Source organism: Garra rufa, chromosome 2 (assembly GCF_049309525.1).
Source record: "Garra rufa chromosome 2, GarRuf1.0, whole genome shotgun sequence".
Taxonomy (NCBI): Eukaryota; Metazoa; Chordata; class Actinopteri; order Cypriniformes; family Cyprinidae; genus Garra; species Garra rufa.
In genome coordinates, this window is record NC_133362.1 from 27,404,463 (window position 1) to 27,425,065 (window position 20,603).

Below are 20,603 nucleotides of genomic sequence, written 5' to 3' on the forward strand. Positions count from 1 at the left end.
TGAAATATTTCAGATTTTTTTTTTGATCAAAGAAACATGCCCTGTGAGCGTAAGCTGACTTCTTTCAAAAACATAAAAAAATCAGACCCTACTGTTTTCAACAATAGTGCAAGTCTAACGAAATTGCGATTAAAAACTGACAGCACTGTTATCAATTTTTCCCAAGCTGAAATACTGTAAAAAATAATAATCAGGAAGCAGACAGTGACTTCCTGAAGTGGATCGAATGAGGTGCCAAAAAGATTTTCACCTCAACTTTTTAGGCTCAATTCCAGACCAAATGATTGACACAAACATATCCAACCTCTCTAAGTGTTTATTAGAGATAATACAGCGTTGGGAGTTTTTAAAATACATTTTTTACAAAAAAAAAAAAAAAAGACAAGACAGCAGCTCCTTGTGTAGGACAGACCACAAATCACAGCACAGCCCTTCTCCTCTCCCGCTTTCACAGCTCCTGACGTACAACACATCTGCCACAGCGTCCACAGTAACTTCCACACTTCAGTGTGCGTAGTGTAGAGGAAAGTGCATGTATAGGACAAATACGGAGATACACCTGATAAGACACTTGAAATAAAAGCTTTCCACTGGACTCTAGTGGGAGAGACATTGAACAGATGCTCCCTCGATTGCATATACTTTCTTTCTTACCGTTTGGTTTCTGATCCGGCTTTGTGCGTTTATGCGTGTGGAGAAGAGAAAGGCTGCGGATCTGACGTCCTCTAGGCGTCCTATTCAAACGGAGCTCTGGCTGTACACAAACGCTGTCACAATCCCACCCACCCGGACCCAAAATATACAACGCTTTTAAATGTACAATGTTTTACAATCATTCCTCAGACGAGATGATCAAGGCTAGACTGTGTGTGTGTTTCTTGTATGAGTACTAGTGTGTATTAACACACTTAAGTCAGCAATAAATTCATGCTTGTCCACACTGGTAGTGTGTTCTGGTCCTGACAGGCAGGTCTGTCATTAAGATAAGAGGAGGGACTACTTCTTCCAGCATTCCCTCGTTTTCAACATCTCAGACAGTGAGCACCTTGGCAGCAGAGAGAGGCTGGAGATTGCAGTCCACTCAAAGCCGTCAGTCATTTCATCTGCTACTATAGTTTTGAACCGAGTGGTTTTGGTACCTCTGTAGTAAGCGGACACAGTTTTTTAGGCGTTCTGATACTGGAGGTGAACGAGACGTCCTCTCAGCTCCAGCTGGTGCTCTGGAGCTCTTCTCTGAGCCAGGTGGGTAACGCCTGACCCAGCCGATTCAGCAGCCGTAATAGTTCCAGGTTATGCTCCCGGTAGTACTCCGTCAGGAAGGCACGTGTCTGGGAAAGACACAAACAGAGATGTTTAAGCAAGCCGGCAACTCATAACTGCTGTGTCTTGTAACTAACAACAGTCTACAGCCATGACTGTATTCAAATATAAAACATCTGTAAGTGCCTTTATTTAATCTACCTATAAAAACAAAAGTAAAAAGTAATTTTTACTACTAATAATTAAATAATAATAATAATACAATTATATATTATTTAATTATGAATTATATTATTATAATTAACAGTAGCAATAAAGTATTCGAATTTATTATAAAATTCCAATTTATTACTTCTATTATAAATTCTGTAATAACTTATTGAAGAATTATTTAAAAATGACAGGTTATTAGATGATGATGATGATGATGGTAATACTTTTTACAATTTTAAATGATTAGCTATAGTAATAAAATATTAAAATGTATTATAAAATTCTAAGGTAATAATTTTATTATTAATTCTATAATAACTATTATTATTATTTTTATTATTAAAATTAAAGATTTAAAATATACAGGTTATTACACGATGATGATAATATATTCCACAATTCTAAATGATTAGCAGCAGTAGTACTAAAGTGTCAGAATTTATTATAAAATTCTAAGTGATTAATTCTAAAATAACTATTATTATTATTAAATTATGTAAAAATGATTCTTTAAAAATGATAGATTATTGGATGATGATAATTTACAATTATAAATGATTAGCTCTATTAAATCTTACCTATAATTATTTCAAAATATTAAAATGTTATAAATGATACAATTACAAATTGTTTGAATTTATTAAATTACAAAACTCATTCAATCTACAGACTACGTTGATTATTATAAATGATTAGCAGTAGTACTAAAGTATTAGAATTTATTATACAATTCTAAATTATTAATTCTATTATTAAATGATTATATAAAAATGACAGATTATTGAATGATGTTGATAATATATTTTACAATTATAAATGATTAGCTCTATTACTTATAATTAATTCAAAATGTTAAAATGTTATAATTGATAAAATTACAAATGTTTGAACTTTTTAAATGGCTAAACTTATTTAATCTTATTATAAATGATTAGCAGTACTAATAAATTATTAATTTTATTATACATTTTAAAGTAACTTATTAAATGATATTTAAAAATAACTTAAAAAATGACAGATTATTGGATGATGATGATAATATATTTTACTATTATAAATGATTGGCTCTATTAATTCTTTTATATCAAAATATAAAAATGTTATAATTGACAAAATTACAAATGTTTGAACGTATTAAGTTACAAAATTAGAAATTATTATGAAAATGATATTATTATCATTATGGTTTATAAAACAAATACAAATTGTTGTATTATTGTTATTACAATTAATCAAATTGCCAAAGATTTAAGTAGTGGAATCAGATGATCATTTTAATTGACCTGTACATTTCTTTTTTTCACTATATTCTGTTTGTTTCATATAAATAATGTGAAATAACATTTATTAATGAAGTAATAATAATAAAAAAGACAAAAAGCCAGATGTGTATATGATCTAGATGTCAGTCAGCAAGTGTTTTTGCATTCCTCTGTAATTTTTGTATTTATTTCATTTTCTTTTAAATGTTTTGTTAAATTCAAGTCAAGTCACCTTTATTTATATAGCGCTTTTAACAATACAGATTGTGTCAAAGCAGCTTTACAGCATTAAATAGGAAAATAGTGTCAATAATGCAAAAGGACAACAGTAAACACTTTTCAGTTAAAGGCAGTTCAACACTGAATTCAGTGATGTCATCATCCAGCTCAGATGGTCTATGCACCAAAGTCAACAGTTAAACCGGTTAAAAACTATTGAACTGTAAACATCAAGACTGCCACATGTGTTGTTTCATTCTGTTTGCAACAAAACAAACATGCTTGTTGCATTCTACTAGTTGAAACATTTCCCGTGATATATGTCTGTCTGATCTGTGTGAGGTTGAGCCAATCACTTCTCACCGCCGGTGAGTCACACGTCTATAACAGCGTGTCCTTGCCACTGGCATCGTTCAGACAGAGAGAGAGAAAGTTTTATGAGGGAGGAGAGAAAAGATGAGACTATCATCTACCTCAGGGGCCATTTCTGGATATTTTCTGCCTTTACTCTTCCCCAGACACTTAGGACGCCCACCTTCCAACCTCTGACACCAGAATCCTTTACCCTCATCAAAGCTGCAATACACACACAACACAGGGTGTTACATAAGAAACATGTTCAGATTATTCACAGCTATATACAAGTGTTCATTAAACAGAGTGAGGTGAACAGCGGGACTCACACAAGAGCCTGGGTGTAGTTGAAGATAGGCGTGACCCCCAGGAACCGCTGGATGCCGTCCATCACCAGAGCCGGGTTAGATCGAAGCAGGGCGCCGTCTACAATATGGAGCTAATGTGGAGGAGAAAATGACAAAAGGACATAAAATTAAAAAAAAAATTATGTACTAAATCAATGAAAACTAAATAATTATAGCTAAAAAAAAATAAAGCTCCAAGCACTGACTACCGGGGTTTAAGCGCTTTAAGGCATTTAAGCACATATGGAAAAAGACATTATTTAGCAAGCCTGTAACCATCTAAATCAATCATTTAAAAAGCATTTTTGGCAAATCCAGGTAATTTACCATACAAATACCATTTTTTTAACGTTTCTGACTGTTATAGCGCCAGCTGTGGTCAGCAGGTTTCATGAAGTTTTGAGTTTTCCTTTAGGCTTTATGAGATTTTGGGTAAATTTAGACAGGCCCCTTTTCTAAATGACCTCGTTATAGCTTCCCAAAGGGTAAATTTCAACATTTTTTGATAATTATTGACCTAGAGAATCCAGAGAATTGTACCACAGTATTATTATTTTTTTTTTGATTGGGGGAAATACCTAGGACTAGTTTGTAAAAGTGGTCTTTTTACATCTTGTCAATTATTTAACAAACGGTTTGATTGACAGCAGTGATTCTAGAGGGCAAAGTTGTCCAGAATAGTTAATGGTTTTATTTGATATGAAAATCGAGTGTATGTGCGGAAAAAAACGTGCAATGTACAATCGTTTACGCCCTTGAAATATGCTATATAGCCCCCCAGTGGCTGATTTTGTTTTAAATTTCTCACAGACCTTTGGGGCCACGAGTCCAACAGCCCCACCAAGTTTCGTTCCGAATGGCCTCCATTAAAGTTGTCTAATAGGTGCTCAAACTTCATCGACCAATGGTGGTTATGTTTTCTGAGATGTGCACTTGTGACATTTTGGACCATGACTGTGCACAGCGAGTTTAATATTGATTGGACAAATGGTTACATAGTTATAGCCATTTTTAAGGTTTTTGCCTCTTATATAGCGTGATTTCCTACGACTTCAGATTGAGCTCTTACATAAGTGTTCTGAGTTTGGTAAAGATATCTAATTCTGTTCAGGAGTTATAGACATTTTACTAAAAGTGGCCCTGCCCTATTCAAACGTTTTGGCCAAATTATTAAAATAATTTTTGATATTCACTCTCCAGAGAACCTTTCTGCACTGGTTTGGTTCCAATCAGGCAAAAAAAAACCTAAGACTAGTTTGCAAAAATCTATAATTTCGCAGGCTCACGGTCAAATCTAAGGCATGTGTTTTGTCCGGCGTAAGCCAATAATTCCAACAACATAGGACACTTGAGCCTTAAAACACGGTTTAGGAGTTATGAGCGCTTTCATACTTTTGATCACTGTAGCGCCCCCCATCAGGCCGATTGGGGTGAGCCTTGGTGATGCTGTAGGCGATGTGAGTACTACCATTCCTCCAAGTTTCAAGTCTCTATGACTTACGGTTTGGTCTGCACGATCAGTTTTAAGTAGGGATTGCTGATCCTGGGCCTTTCTAACAATTAAAATAGGGTTTCAGTGCTACAAGCTTGAACCCCTAAATATTAATAAACACTATAATAATAAATCCTACCAAAATAGAGCAATTCAGGTAATCATATTAGGTAATTTCTGCTTATTTCCTCTGTAATAGTAAGCTTAGAAGAATATTTAGAAATGAGAACTACATTCAAACCTATAGATTTCATATGCGTTTGCCTTGATAGTTGTTAAACACATCAAAAACAAAAAAAGGCAATCATACACAGATACCTGTCTGGCCTGGTAGTGCACAAGCCAGTGCTCTAGATGTGTGGCATAAGTCCCAGGCTTAAGACTGCGGCTCTGGAGGTTCAAAAGCTCTTTAGATACCGACGGACCTGCTGTTACAACCTCGTGGAAGGTGTGGTTAATGGCAGCAGGGTCCTGGTGTGCTCGCTGATGCTGGCAAGACATAAAAAACACACAACTCATATCATAATTTCTATGGAAAGAGAAGGGTTTATGGTTAGGATAAATGCTACCTCGAAGTCTATAGCTGCCACAAGACGTGTGATTTTTCAGTATGTAATTCAGTTATATGTGTCAGGTAATGGGGATATTTTCTGAGTGCCACGCCATTAAAAACAACTGTGAACAGGAGCTTTAAATGATTACTACTGCTGGGCTATTACATCTATTACAGACCACACAATATGAAAGAAAGAGGAAGGGAGAAATAGAGAAGTTGTTGTAGAGTACCTGATACCAAGAGTAGGCTCTGTCGACTGGGTTGATAAGCAATGCTATGATCTTGGCTCTGGGCAGTAAGGCGGCAGCCCTCTTTGGAACCACCTCTGTATCAAAGTAGTTGGCACTTTTCTCAAACATGAAGTCTGTGCTGACGTTCGAGGGGAAGGGAAAGAAGTCCATGTACCTGCGAGAGATTAAGACAAGCAATAAAAGCAAATATGATAAATGATTTTATTTAGTCTTCTATTACAGGACACTGTAATGTCATCTCAGTATTAAAATGAATTTTTAAGCAAAGGGCTTGTCCTGTACCCAAGTAATGGAGCTATTAAAATTTCAATATGAAACCTAGACAGTATTACAGATATAATAAAGTGGAGGGGTTATAACTTGAACTTATTATGACTAATGATTACCAGTCGATGCCGTTGTGGTAATTCGGCCCGTTAAAGAACTGGATCTCCTCAAAGGTGACAGGGCTGGGGAAGTTGCTGGTGATGGCGGGGTGAAGGGTCAGGAAGGAGTGCAAAGCTGAGGTACCTATGATCAGAAAAATGACCAATATCAGATGCAATATCTAAGGTTCTATTGTGGACAATTTATTTATTTGGATACACCAAGTAAGATTTAAGATTTGAGTATGTAATACCAGGACTCACCTGTTTTCTGTGGGCCAACAACCATAAATTTGGGCAGCCTATCACAGGTCTTCTCTTTGGACCAGATGTCTTTATGTCTCTTGTCATGACAGGGGTTCTGAATGGAGGAAAATATGAAAACACCATTCTTATATTTCTGCATTTCACATTTTATTTGATTAATGAATTTACATACACTACCAGTCAAAAGATTTGAACGGTAAATTTAATGTTTTTTTTTTAAGTCTCTAATGCTCCTCAAGCCTGCATTTATTTGATCCAAAACAAACAAAAACAGTGAAATTTTGAAATATTTTTAATATTTACAATAACAGTTTTCTATTTAAATTTATTTTAAAATGTAATTTATTCCTTGATTTCAAAGCAGAATTTTTAGCATCATTACTCCAGTCACATAATCCTTCAGGAATCATTGTAATATTCTGATTTGCTGCTCAAAAACAGTAGTATATTTTTTTCAAGTTTTTTTGATGAATAGAAAGTTCAGAAATTCAGAAGATTAGTTTTGATCTTTGTATCTTTCTATTCATCAAATAATCCTAAAAAATGTACTCCGCTGTTTTAAATAATGATAATAAAAAATGTTTCTTAAACAGCAAATCAGCCTATTAAAATGATTTCTGAAGAACCAGGTGACACTCAAGACACACATACATACATGTCAAGAAAAATGAATGCCAGAATTGAGAATAACAAAGGCTCTGACAAAAATTGGTTTTGAAAATAGCCGATACTGATAACCATAAAAATGCTTAATATTGGCGCAGATTATTTGTCGACCCCTAGTATTTATTGCCGTTTTGCCTTTATTATACCTGCCACAGGGGGTCCATCTCTTCTGGAAAGATCTGGAAGTATTTCTCGGCTAGTTCCATAGGAGGTAGAGTTTGTAGCCGTAGGTTGGTCCAGCACTGCACAAACTTCACCAAAGACTCAAAAGTGTAGAGACCAAGCCGATCATTTCCATAGTTAGACAGATGAGTCATGAAGATGCTGATCTGAGGGTGGGCACAATGTTACAGTGTTACATGTAAATTAGTTTAGTTTATTTTTAAGTAAAGCTTTGGAAACATCTACAATTTTCATTTTGAAGGTCATAATCTAGTTTATTTTTCCAGCTGCTGTGCTAGCAAACACTTCAGGCGATAGGGCCAAACACAAACAAAAGCATAGAGTGCAAGGGCAGGACTCTGTCACCGCTTAAGGCTTTGGGAAAAATAAACAAACACACACAAAGAAAAATATACTCCCTCCCATTCACTAAGCACAAACACAAGGGGGGGGGGGGGGGCAGCACAATGCAACTCACAGGGTTTAGGAGGACGGTGAGGAAGAGTTCTCCTCCACGTATGCTCTTGTCCAGCTCGCGAGAGCCTCCAGGGTACTCATTATAGAAGATGGTGTGAGTAAAAAGGCCACATGTCTGCCTGGGCAACACCTGTAGACAGAAGGAGGTGAGAGACCTGTACAAACAGCATTCAATTCTGCTCCAAGACAAACGTATTTGAAGGAATAAAAAAAGCCATTAGTCATTTAATTTTTTCACCTTTATGCCACGATGTATGAAGCCCCTACGATGGCGTGCCGGTCTCAGGTGTGGATATTCTTCTGTGCTGGTCACTGTGATTCCCCATACGCTCTTCCAGGCTTCATACAACTGGCTGTGTACAGGATACACCCCTGAATGGTGGGGGGCGACAGCGTACCCCATGTCTGTGGGAATACCGTGCTCCTGCGATGGCAAGAGACAAACAAACGCTCATGATGATCAATCACAAAGCGACTCGCCACTTGAAATTCACTCTGAATTGCACTGCCAAGACTTATGGGGCGAACAGGAGTAGAACAGAGGAGAAAAGTCGATACGAGACGCATTAGAGATGCCGTTAACAAGACATGTCATCAGGGCGTAAGCGAGCGAGAAGCTTTTGATTATGCTTCTCTGCAGAAGAAAAATCTAACTCTGTGTGTCAAGAGGCGTAGTTATTTCTAAAGCCACAGGAGGGTGGTAGACAAACACATCGTCAGATGAGCAAAGGGCTTTACTTCAAGTCCAAGGTGCCACTTTAAGAGCTCCACGTGTGTGTTCCTTCTCGCTCGTGTGTGTGTGTGCGAGTGCAAACAGTGATATCCATGAGCCCCGGTTAAGGACGGCCCTTTGCAGGCTCATTAAACCTTGATGAAGGAGCTGTGTCTTCTCCATTGAGCAGAGTGCAGGAGAAGGCATATGTCAGTGTCTGCTCTAAAGACAGGATGTGACAGAAGGATTAGCGAGAGGAGGAAAGGGCTGGTTAGTATTCACAGCGCACTCCCTCTCGCTGTCTGTCTGCCTGCGGTCCATATCCCACTCCAATGACCATCATTACACCAGGGTGGGCTCGTTTCAACAGGCCAAATTCACAATCTCCTCGGCGGATGCACACCGAGTCAAGGTCAAAGAGAATCCTACCGATCCAATGAAAAGTGCTAATACAAATCTATAATGAAATACCAACATGAGATAAAGGTGGCGGGCAGAGAATCGATACGCACACCTCTGCGACAGCAGCAATAATGGCTGTAAATAGTAACACAATGATGAAGGAACAAAGCGAGCTCCCCTGTCACAACACAACCAATGGAGGGGAAAAAACTAATACGGGAAAGATCGAAGAAACTAATTTTGTATGACATTTTTATATGTTAAAATGCATTTGCTTATCCAAGTTTATTATTTAAAGAACAGAAAATGTCTTTTGTAGGCTGGCTGAAGAGTGTAAACACTTACAAGACATTAAACCAATGGAGTGCCAATGGAGGCGGGATCACTTCAATGACCGAACAATGGAGCGTTTGGTATTATGTTTGCTATTCTTTTTGGTGCAATTTGTGGCACAGAAATTATACAGCTTCAAGATGTGTAATTTCACAACAAACCTGTGCAAACTGCATGTTGAGTCTCATCTGCTCCGCCAACACACTGACATTGTGGAAGAGGTGGGGCTGCATGTGACTCCACATGTGTGGAAACCACCAGAACTCATGCCGGTGCTGCAACAGCATGTCGTCGCCTTCATCCTCCTCCTCTGTACCTGCACAAACACATATGCATACTGCTGAAGATTAATAGTAAAGACATTTGGATCTAAAAGAGCTTAAGAAAAATCTGCTTGTTTGTTTAGTTGTTTTTATTGCCTTAACAGGAAAAAAGTTGTGAAATATGATCTAAATCAGATTTTTTTTTTTTTTTTTTTTTTTTTTTTACAATGGGATGAGATTTTACATAGTTTCCTTCTCATTTTCCTGTTTTTAAGTGGTTAAAGTTTGGGGTCAGCAAGATTTATTTATTTTTTGTATATATTTTAATGCCATATCAGCAACAATGGCTATATTCATGGCAACATAAACGGTACACTTTCAATACATCATTTACAATAATAAAACATTTTCTTAAGAAGCAATCACCAAACAAAAACACATACACAAATCATACAGAATCTTTAAATTTAAATCAATGATAAAAAAAAAAATCTAGGAGAGAACTTTTTTTTTACTTAATAATTTTAAGTTGAAAAAATGAAAGTAAAGAAATTTACAAATGTAACAAACATTTTACAATGGTGGCCAAAATTATTAGAACACTGGTTTTCACCAGTAAAAAAATGGTTTAAAGTCAGTTATTTCTAACTTTTGCTGTAATTTATTAGTAAGAAATATCAGTTTACATTTACAAACTTTCATTTTGCCATTAATTATAATAATCCAGTGAGATTTTTGTTTGCACAAGGAGTCTGACAACAGCCAGTGCTCCACATCGAGATCTCAGATCTCATCATCATCCAGTCTGTCTGGAATGACATGAAGAAACAGAACAAACTGAGACAGACTAAATCCAGAAGAACTGTGGCAACGTCATCAAGATGCTTCAAGAGACCTACCTGCAAAGGTACCTGAAAAACTATGCACAAGGGCACCTACGGCAATTTAGTTAATAAAAGTTAACTGATATAGAAAATCTATTTATGACATTATTTTTGACAGCATCCTCATTTTACAGCATTTTTACACAAGTGCCTAAAACGTTTAACAGTACTGTAGCTTTCCAGGCAGGTTTGTGGAAGCATCTTGGAGATGTTGCCACAGTTTTTCTGGCTTTAGTCTGTCTCTGTCTTTTTGTTCTGTTTCTTCATATCATTCCAGACATATTTCCTACTGACACACTATAGCAAAAGATAGAAATAACTGACTTAAAACCATTTTTAGCTGGAGAAAATACTAGTGTTTTAATCATTTTGACCACCACTGTATGTATATTTAAATATACATAAAAATGTATTATTATATTATAAATGCTGTTCTTTTGAACTTTCAATTCAAAGAATCCTGAACAAAAATGAATAGCATTTTCCACACAAATATTAAGTACAACAACTGTTTTGGCAACATTGATAATAAGAAATGTTTCTTGAGCACTAAATCAGCATACTAAAATAATTTCTCTGAACTAAAATAATTTAATCACTGAAGAAAATGCCATCACAACAAAAATGACATTTTAAGAATAAAAAAAAGTATTAATAAAAAAAAGTTTTAAAATATATTGAAATAGAAAATAGCTATTTAAAATTTCAATAATATTTCACAATATTGTTGTATTTTTGATCAAATAAATGCAGCCTGGGTGAGCATGCTTCTTTCAAAAAAAAAAAAAAAAACCTCTAACAGATGCCAAATTTAGCATTGCAACTACTGTGGACATGCTAGCACAAGTGACTTCATTCTGAACAAGAACAACAAAAAAAATCTGGCAATAAATAACTTTTTTGTTAGTTTAGCAAAATCAAAAATGTATCCAAGTCTCTTAAAAGACAACAAGAAAAGGGAAAAAGTACCTGCATGGTAGAACTTCCCGGAGAAGCCAAGATTGAAGGTGAAGTTGGGAACTAGCGTCCGCAGTTTATTCTGTGTGTTGAGCAAAGCCTTGAAATGGAAGAAGAGTTATCACTTTAATAACACGTTATCAAAGTCCTGCCTAAAATCTGTGGAGTAAGAGTAGCAATATGCCAAGAACAAAAGCAACAACACTTTACTCTGAGCTGTGCTTGAAGGCATAAACAACAACAGTGGTGTCAATGAATCTTTCCATTCACATTAACAAATGTACGAGCTACAGTCACCAACAGATGGCAGTGTGGAGCCAATTCAGCCCTACGAAGGAAAGAAGAACTTTCAGGCCGTCGGCCAGATCGACAGACTGAGTGGGATGTGAAATATACATTTGCATTCAAATCTCCTCTACCCACGGGCAGGTCAGACGTGCCGAATGAAGCCGCAGCCTTAACATCAATCTAAACTCATCCTTGCGAAATGAACACATTTCATAACTTAGCATCACTGCGCACATCTAGCTAATGACGGCGCTGTGAGGCTTGAAATACAAAATGATCCTGCCATCAAGCCCTTCAAGCCCTGAGAGTGATACGGGGGTATAAGCGAATTACAGCGCTGTACCAGCACAAATCAGACGGCGGGGAGAGATAGCGTCGCTTCCCGCACAAATCTAACACAAAGCCGTGCCGATAGTTGCGGCGGTATCACAAATCAAGCCGTGCTGCTGGGGAGAGAAGGCTGCTGCTTCGCAATGAAGAGATGGCATCTTTCACTGATTTAAGAGCCGCCGGTGTCCCTGAGTATGAGTGTATCCAATATTTGTTCTGCTTTGAGTGTGTTTGCTCAGCATGTCGGCATAATCCTGCTGTTTTTATGGCAATCTCCTAGCCATCCAAGATTGCAGGCTGATGTCCAAGGTGGACGGATTCAATAGTGTGAATCATCTTTGACAGGTTTATAAAAGAAGAGTTAGTTTGATGCTACCCATTTAAAAAAGAAAATGTTGTTTCCTATCACAATCAATAACTTTGTTCAATGAGTTATGACAGAGGAAGGGAAACAGCCAATATGCTCAGAGGACAGAAGGGCCAGAGGTCAAAACATAGCTTTTGTCACTACTGACCTTTGCTGTCACAACAGACTTGGCATACAACATTTTCATACCTGAAACCTATTTTCTTCCCATAGCCCATCTGATTATCTCTTAACCTAACAGAATAGAGCTCAAGATGGTTGCTAAGATTCAGCTCCTGTGGATAGAGTGACCGGATGCACACCAAAGCCAATCCAATGTCGCATCTGGCAAAGGCATCACATTTGGACAGTGGACATGGGCAAAACAGCCATTCCCTTACAGATCATTTCTTCCTCCGTACAGCTGACACTCAATGGTCACCAGTGTTGCCAGATCAGGTTGACGATTTCCAGCCCAAAAGCTCACCAAAACCCGCCCACTTCAACAAAAACCAGCCCGAATTTTAACTGCCAAAATAATGAGAATTTTATTGCAATGTCTAGGTTGATAAGGACCATTTTTATCTCTTTAAAAAAAGAATAATGACAAAATAAAATAAAGATAAATCAATTTCACAGGAATATGGATCAAACCAGAAATCTTTTCAAAGTGGAAAACAAATGACTTTAACCCTTGGAAAAATGCATGCATCATTTTCAATGTCCACAGTAAAAAATATGCTAATTTCTGTGCAAAAAGTGCACAATAAAGTGATGAGAAACAAATGTAATGTAAAACCCCGTCACTCACAAGTCATCACATCTCATTAATGTAAAAGACGTAAATTGATTGACAGGTCTCTGTTAAACTAAACCAGTAAGGGTTACGTTAAGCAAAAATGAGTTGATGACTGCACTACACATTATATTACTGTGACACTTTGAGCTCGAACGTACTAAAATAACATGACTAATGATAAAAGCGAAGAAAAAAAACTACTGATTGGGCGGCTTTAAATTTTTTAAAGCAGCCCAAATTTTGTCTACCCGCCCAAAGCGTTATTCTCCGGTCCAAGCCGCTCAAAAGAAGCCCAATTGGGCGGAAACCCGCCCAATCTGGCAACACTGATGGTCACATGAAATCTCTTAAGTATAGCTGGGACTGTCAAGAAGCTCAAATTCACAACTGTGAAAATGAAGAGAAAATACAAATTAATAATTAATTCATTGTTATTTTGAAGTGGCACTCCATATTTCTCGTCTAACTGAGTTTTATTTAGAATGCCCAGTGTTTTTTTCTTCAGAACTCCATCTGCCGATACACATGTGGAAGATTTTTTTGTGCTGAGGAGTATAGACTGGCTCACCTTGTATATGATTCTGCCATCAAACCAATGAACTGTGCTATTTGCAACAAATATACAAGCTAAACATGCTGAAATAATCTAGTTGTCCTATACATACAGTGCAATGCATATACATTAACATATAGAGCAGTGAACTGTGTACATACGGACATCATGCATGTGTAGTGAGTAGGTGGAAATAAACAAGCTTCAGTTCTGAAAAAGCATATGGAGTAAGCATAGGTGCGATTAGTCCACCATTAGACACAGTTTGTATGAGTTTTCTATGCAGCACCACTGGCTGAGGTGATTACAGCCCACTTGTTCAGCTTGAGGCTGGGTGGCATGTCATACATCACCATACATGCTGGCAAAAAAACAACAAACACAGCTCTGTGGGTGGATAATCTGTGTTACACACAAATTCCCGCAAACCACTTATGCTATCTGTGGAAAATAGAAGAACATGGATGAACTGAAAACTGTGTCCTTGCTCCAAGGTATTGTCCCGTGTAACCATTACGATTAAGAATGACTGTAAAAGGAAGGCATATGGAAATGAGATGCTGCTTACATTTTTAAACCCCCTTTCAGCAGTAAATAATAAACAGCACCAGTTGTGAAACAGGCTGGGTTTTAAGGGAGGTTCAGGGCTAAATACAAGTTATGCCCTATCAACAGCATCTGTAGCATGTTGTTGATTACCACGGAAAATAACCGACTCATCCTTCAGTCTGCAAAAACAAAATGTGTTGACTAAATTGCACTTACAATAAGAGTCTATGGGGCAAAAGTATAACAGAAATGAAAATTCTGTCACTAATTACTCAACCTCATGTCATTCCAATATCCGTAAGACCTTCGTTCATCTTAGGAAAAACAAATTAAGACATTTCTTATGAAACCTGAGAGTTTCTGACCGTCCAGCAGTGCAACTGACACGTTCAAGGCCCAGAAAAGTACAAGAAAACTTTACGTGCACAAAGAAACCGAGTGTGGTGCTGCTGACGCAGGAGCCGGCGTTCTGACATAGAACGTCCTTCTCTCTTAGTTCATCATCTGTATGTTCTGATTCAAATAAGTAAGGCTGGGCAAAAAATTGCAAGTCATCCTCTCTGTGGAAATGTTTTCAGACATGTTTACAAAGACTGAATTTATGTACAGTGTGTGTCTTCTGCTTGTAAACAAGAAGCAGCACATTTGAGTTATAAGTCAGTGTCTCCTGCGTCAGCAGCAACACATGCATGTGTCGTGATACTCTCGTGAAAATACGTTAAAGACTGAAATGGAAGAGAAAAATTGTTGAATAAAGTTATTTTTGTTTTCTTTGCACACAAAAAGCATCCGCATAGAGCTTCATAAAATTACGGTGGAACCACTGATGTCACATGAACTATTTTAACGATGTCCTTACTACCTTCCTGGGTCTTGAACGTGGTAGTTGCGTTGCTGTCTATGCAGGGTCAAAAAGCTCTTGGATTTCGTCAAAAATATCTTAATTTGTGTTCCGAAGATGAATGGTCTTAGGTGTTTGGAAACACTTGAAGGTGAGTAATTAATGGCAGAATTTTCATTTTTGGGTGAACTAACCTCAACAAATTTTAAACAAATGTATAACACAAAAATATTAAATATATATTTGCATTTCCTTATTTCTGAAAATAAAATTAAGTAAAGGCACTTTACAAAACACTTTCACAAAAAAGGAAAGCTGAACCAAAAAGGTGAAATGTTATTAATTTAGACTTTAAGATGTCTTCCCTGAGGACAAGCTTAAAGAGTGAAAACGGTTGAATATTTCCAAAGTATAACCATGATTCCCACTTATGCTACACAACTTGATAGACCTGAAAGTATCTTATAGAAATAGTTCACCTTAAAATGCAATTTCTGTAATCATTACAATCTTTTGTAATTTTAGAGCTTTTACGTTCATTATATTGAACAAAGTGGCCACGTTATTGTTCCTCTTTTGTATTACACAAAGTAAGCCATACGGTTTTGAAATGACACAAGACAGAGTAATGACACATAAATGACTGAAAATGTATTCTTCTGTAAGCTATTCCTCTAACATATGAGAATCATTTCACATCTCTTCTGACGTCACATGCCTATCCATTCACCATTTTAGCAAATGAAATTTAAAATTGCCAATTTCTAACTTCGTCAAGTATAATTGATAGTGGGCTAATTAAGTGCTTGACTGATTCAGTAAGCAGACAGACAAGGCAGACTTCTTCTGCCGAAGAAACATCTTCATGTTGTCAATGCAAATGGGACATTAATTGCCTTATTATTTCTTATTAGAGCTGTTAATTTACTTTGTCTGGCTTCAAAGAAGACAATCTCTGGGTGGTGTCTATCTCTGCAAGTGTACACTACACACGGCTCCTGAATGTGTAGAGACTATGGGAAGCATAAGCATTGTAGAAGGCCGAAAGCTTCTACTGTACCACATGATGAGAAGAGGGATTCATACATCTATGTAATCAGCCCATTGGCAACGATGCTAATAAATAGGAGGTTAATAGGCACATTGTCCAAAGAGAGCGATTATCCCTTGCTCTAACAAGCACATTATTTTTGAGTACTAGCTGTTTAGCCTCGACTCTTCATGAAACTACAGTGCTCAAAGCATCATCTGTGTACCATGTTATGTTTGTTACCCATTTCAAGAACAGAAGTTTTGCTTGTTACATCAGTGGCTAAGATGAAGAGTTTGAGAGATCAGTGTGAATGCTCACAGGTAAACAACACTGAGCAAGGGTTAGATCACTCAAAAATGAAAATCATTTACTCACCCTCAGGGCATTTGTAAACCACAGAAGAAAGTCATACCGGTTTGGGATGCCATGAAGGTGAGTAAATGAAGACAGAATATTCATTTTAATGAACTAAGTTAGAAAAAACCCTCACCTTCACATCTGTCACCTTCATGCGCGTACCCTCCTTTCCCACAAATATATCATCCACGTCAACCAGCAGATGCCTCTCCAAGGACAGGCAGAGTCTTTTCCCAGTCAGATAGGCTATGGCATCCACAAAAATCAACTTGTGCAGCCAAAATGACAGATTGTTGCCAAACAGCACCCTTTGAATGCCGTCGTGAAGGCCAAGGTCCTGAACTACAGTGGCATGAAGGGCTCGGTGGGGGCCCAAATGGGCCAGTGCTTCTGAGGATTTTGTGACAGCCAGGAGCACGGGCTCATAGGTGCTATGGTTAGACTGAAAAACCGTCCAATCATCGCCAGGAAGTGGGCCCTGCTCCACCTCATTGGGTTTTGTAATGTACAGTAATGGGGCGGCAGGGTTGATGTGATAGTCCCGCAGGCCCAGGTTAGAGTGCAGGAACAGCGGGAAGCCCTTCAGCTGGGCACTAAGCAGCGAGTTCTCGTTGGCTTTGAAGAAGCCAATGATGCCTACTCCAAATTCAGCACAGTATTTATCCAGCAGGTCACGGTTCCAAGCATCCAAGTTGACGTACTTGAGAATGTTCTCATAAATGACCAAGGCGTAGCGGCCGACATCACGCTCCATCAACGTAGGCATGTCCCCCTTGCTGGGCGCGATCTCAGTGTGGTAACGGAAGCGACTAGACTCAAGTATAGCCACGATCTCTTGTCCGAGCTGAGAGTAGATGCTTTCCACAAAGACCAGCACCACAGGCTCTGTCCGAGAGTTATCCACTGCTTTAACCGTCCTCTGCCGGCCTGTAAACGGGGGCAGGAAAAGAGGCGCCCGTTGCCCCCCTGCTGCAGCCGCGACAACCCCACCACAGTCACTAAAGGGCAAAGGGGGCGCCTCCTTGATTTTAGGGCTGTTGCTGACATAGTAGGCCAGGAAAGCCATGGAGAGCAGGCAAAAGATGATGAGCGCCAGGATAAGGCGGTGGAGCTCGAGTTGCCTGACACCCCGCACTAACTTCCACAGCCCCATGGCCACAGCGCGAAAGCGGGACTGAGGAAGAGAGGGGGGCAGAGGGGAGGCCGAGAGCCTGACCGTCGCAGCGTGAGGAGGACAACAGAGAGGAAAAGAGAAGGAAAAAGGAAAAGGGTTGAGCAGCAGACACCGGCACAAGCTTTGGGTCAGGAGTAGCCATTTATGCTAGGTCACCATGGCCCCCATAGCCCATGACGTGTGTCTCCGCTTTGATTGCTGCCTCTAGCCCCGGTCCTCCAACGAGGTCAGTCAGCTCTTTCGCCCCCACCACGTGTTCCTTGAGTGCACTTGCTTTCAGCTAGCGTATTGGGCCTGGGATAAGAGGATTGGGTTTCTTGATCACTCTCGACACTCCTCCTCCACCACCACTCGAACAAAGGATCAGCTGTTTTGCTGCCGACTTTTACTTGAGCTTTCAAATAAGCACGTGCCTCTCAGCGCAAAGGGCTCTTTGGGATTTGCTGGAGTGCGGTGCTTCACTTGCCCCGCTGGCCTCAGCAGTGGATGCTCTGAGGGTGTTCACCAATGGGGCGGGATGGTGAACATTGCCTCCTGTAGAGGCCCAGCATGGACGGCGCATTCACCATTGGGTAGGATGAGTCAGAGCCTAAAAGAAGAGAGAAGAGATACAATCAGTCCAAACATTATCAAGTACCTTTAAAGAGTGCATAAAATGGGGAAAGCAAGCAGATCTGACGAGGTGGTTGTAGCTTTGACCAAATGTTGCTTCACTCTAAGGCTGTCCTCGAATAAAGATTTTTCTGGTCGAATAGTAGTCGTTCATTCTAAGCATTAGTCAACTATTAGTCGCATGTTTATTAATAAACCAATAATGAGCCTTTAATTGCCTAGATAGTCTAATAAGCGCTCAAGTGCACACAAAAAAAGCTTACCACAGCGCATCGACAGATATAATAATCATGAATGTGTCAGGGAAAAACAGCAAAGAGACTGCATTAATGTTTTAATAATTCATTGATAAACTAGTGCTTTCTTTGTTTTTGGCATAAAAGATTGACACTGACTCATCATCTCCGCAGTAGTGGACACGCATGTTTCATACGTATTACATAATCTGAGAATATCTGTTTTCCATTTAAATTGGTTCATTTGAAAGTAGACAATTCACTCTCTATAGATATATTTTTTTATGTCTGTAATGAAAGTATACACAGAGTTTCATGCTCAAGTTCACAGAGAACCATGACAGCAGAAAGCGCATCATGATCACTTTCATTATTTTACAAAAACGCAACGTTTCGTTATTTTGACAGCACACAACTAAAAGTCTTTACATATTCGAAAGATGTATTACTCTTATCTGTATGACCAAAAATTACAGACTATTTTAAGAGCAGGTGACCACATCAGTGCCTCCATCTGTCTTACAGTAAGAGTGCTACTGTTTGAGAGGCCATGTAAAGTTGCTGCTACTAACATCTTTCAGATGAAAAGCCACATCTGAGGTTGATGAATGATAGGTGAGCGTTTGGATGTCCTGGATGTACTGTACCAGCCGTTAACGATCTGTCCGTCATGAACCGTGTGACTTCGCCACTTCCTGCGGATTTTTTTCCCCTTGTGGCTAAGCAACTAATAAAATTTTGGTTGACCAAGCCTCCTCTTGTCAACTAACGGTTAGTCCACTTTTAGGGGGCAGCCCTACTTCACTCTTATACTTCCAAGCAGTCATGTGATTTTGCTATTAGTGTGACTGCTGATGTGGATCGCTACATTACCATGGAGTTTACTTTTTTCTTATGACTCCTAAAATAGTCCTGGAGTTGTTGTCCTCGAATAAGATAGCATTACAGGTGGGATAGCGAGATCACTGACCTTACAGATAAGTGACTGGGACAACTCTAGACACACACAGACCTAATTAGAGCAGGATGATGGGTAATTTAAAACTGTGGAACGCACTGTATGTAAACTTGAGAATATCTTAACTAATCTCCATAGGAGAGAGCAAGTTACAGTCAGATCGAGTTTCAAGTGGCTGGAGACGGAAATCATTGGATCGCCGGCACATTTTCTCCTTCCTCTCCCCACCAAGACAGGCTTTGTCAGCTTACAGCCAGCTATCAGTCTCTGACATGATCAATGCCAGCCATGCTGTAACTATAAATCAGGCTAGCACTTAAAGGATCGTTTTTCCCACAGACGAACAAGCATAGCCTGTGCTTTGGTCAAAGGCACCTTGTCTAGGACAGATGATAAGCTAAGAGAGGAAAAATAAAGGAAACGATAGAAAAGGCTAAAGTTGCCACAAAAGAGAAACAGCCCTTCACTTCCACCCTCAAAAGCTAATAATAAATGCAGAGAATCTTAATGTGGTAATTCACCTGTCTGAGGGAAGGCAAAGAATAATTATAAAAAGAAAAGGAGAATGGCGGCAAAGTGCTCAACTGCATTAAATTTATCAACCTCAGAATGAACCCTACAGAGGAACACATCCTGATACGGAAACCTAGGATATTATTAGCCTGGGAGCACTCTAACCTCACTGACCAGTTCTCCATCAGTTCAAAACATAAACATACAAGCAAGGAAGTGCACACAAACAGCAGGTCTTCATCACGACACGTTGCAATTCATGAGGTCATAAAGATAGACTCAGGTCAGTGTATCCAATTCAACACTATATTATCTGTACGGTAAAGCAACAGGATGAGAGCGAGGGTACGGCAGCCCTGAATCATTGAGCAGAATGGTTTCTCATGGCATGTGCTGTTGAAGCCAGGACGAAATTACTACTGAGCATTTCTCATCTCAAGAGAATAGCTTTCGCATTTGAGTCAGAGAATGCAAATCATGAACTATTCAGAGCTGAACTCGACCAGGAAATGATCAGGATGGCCATGCATATCTTGTGTTTATTACACTGCTCTTGTCAATAAACAAACATG

General features: G+C 38.7%; 1 protein-coding gene across 2 annotated transcripts in view; it reads right to left on the reverse strand.

Moving 5' to 3' along the window:
- Positions 1-332: 332 nt before the first annotated feature.
- ndst2a (N-deacetylase/N-sulfotransferase (heparan glucosaminyl) 2a) overlaps positions 333-20,603 on the reverse strand; it is a 160,634-nt gene continuing 140,363 nt past the window's right edge. For both annotated transcript variants that reach the window (XM_073835059.1, XM_073835060.1), the window contains 13 exons: positions 16,672-18,301; positions 11,455-11,542; positions 9,500-9,654; positions 8,130-8,315; positions 7,893-8,021; positions 7,399-7,581; positions 6,584-6,680; positions 6,341-6,464; positions 5,934-6,108; positions 5,466-5,636; positions 3,638-3,747; positions 3,428-3,530; positions 333-1,328 (listed from right to left, as the gene is read on the reverse strand). In XM_073835059.1, the coding sequence (XP_073691160.1) occupies positions 1,203-1,328; positions 3,428-3,530; positions 3,638-3,747; positions 5,466-5,636; positions 5,934-6,108; positions 6,341-6,464; positions 6,584-6,680; positions 7,399-7,581; positions 7,893-8,021; positions 8,130-8,315; positions 9,500-9,654; positions 11,455-11,542; positions 16,672-17,691 (2,667 nt within the window). In that variant the 5' untranslated portion in view covers positions 17,692-18,301 and the 3' untranslated portion in view covers positions 333-1,202. The remainder of the gene's footprint in view (positions 1,329-3,427; positions 3,531-3,637; positions 3,748-5,465; positions 5,637-5,933; positions 6,109-6,340; positions 6,465-6,583; positions 6,681-7,398; positions 7,582-7,892; positions 8,022-8,129; positions 8,316-9,499; positions 9,655-11,454; positions 11,543-16,671; positions 18,302-20,603) is intronic.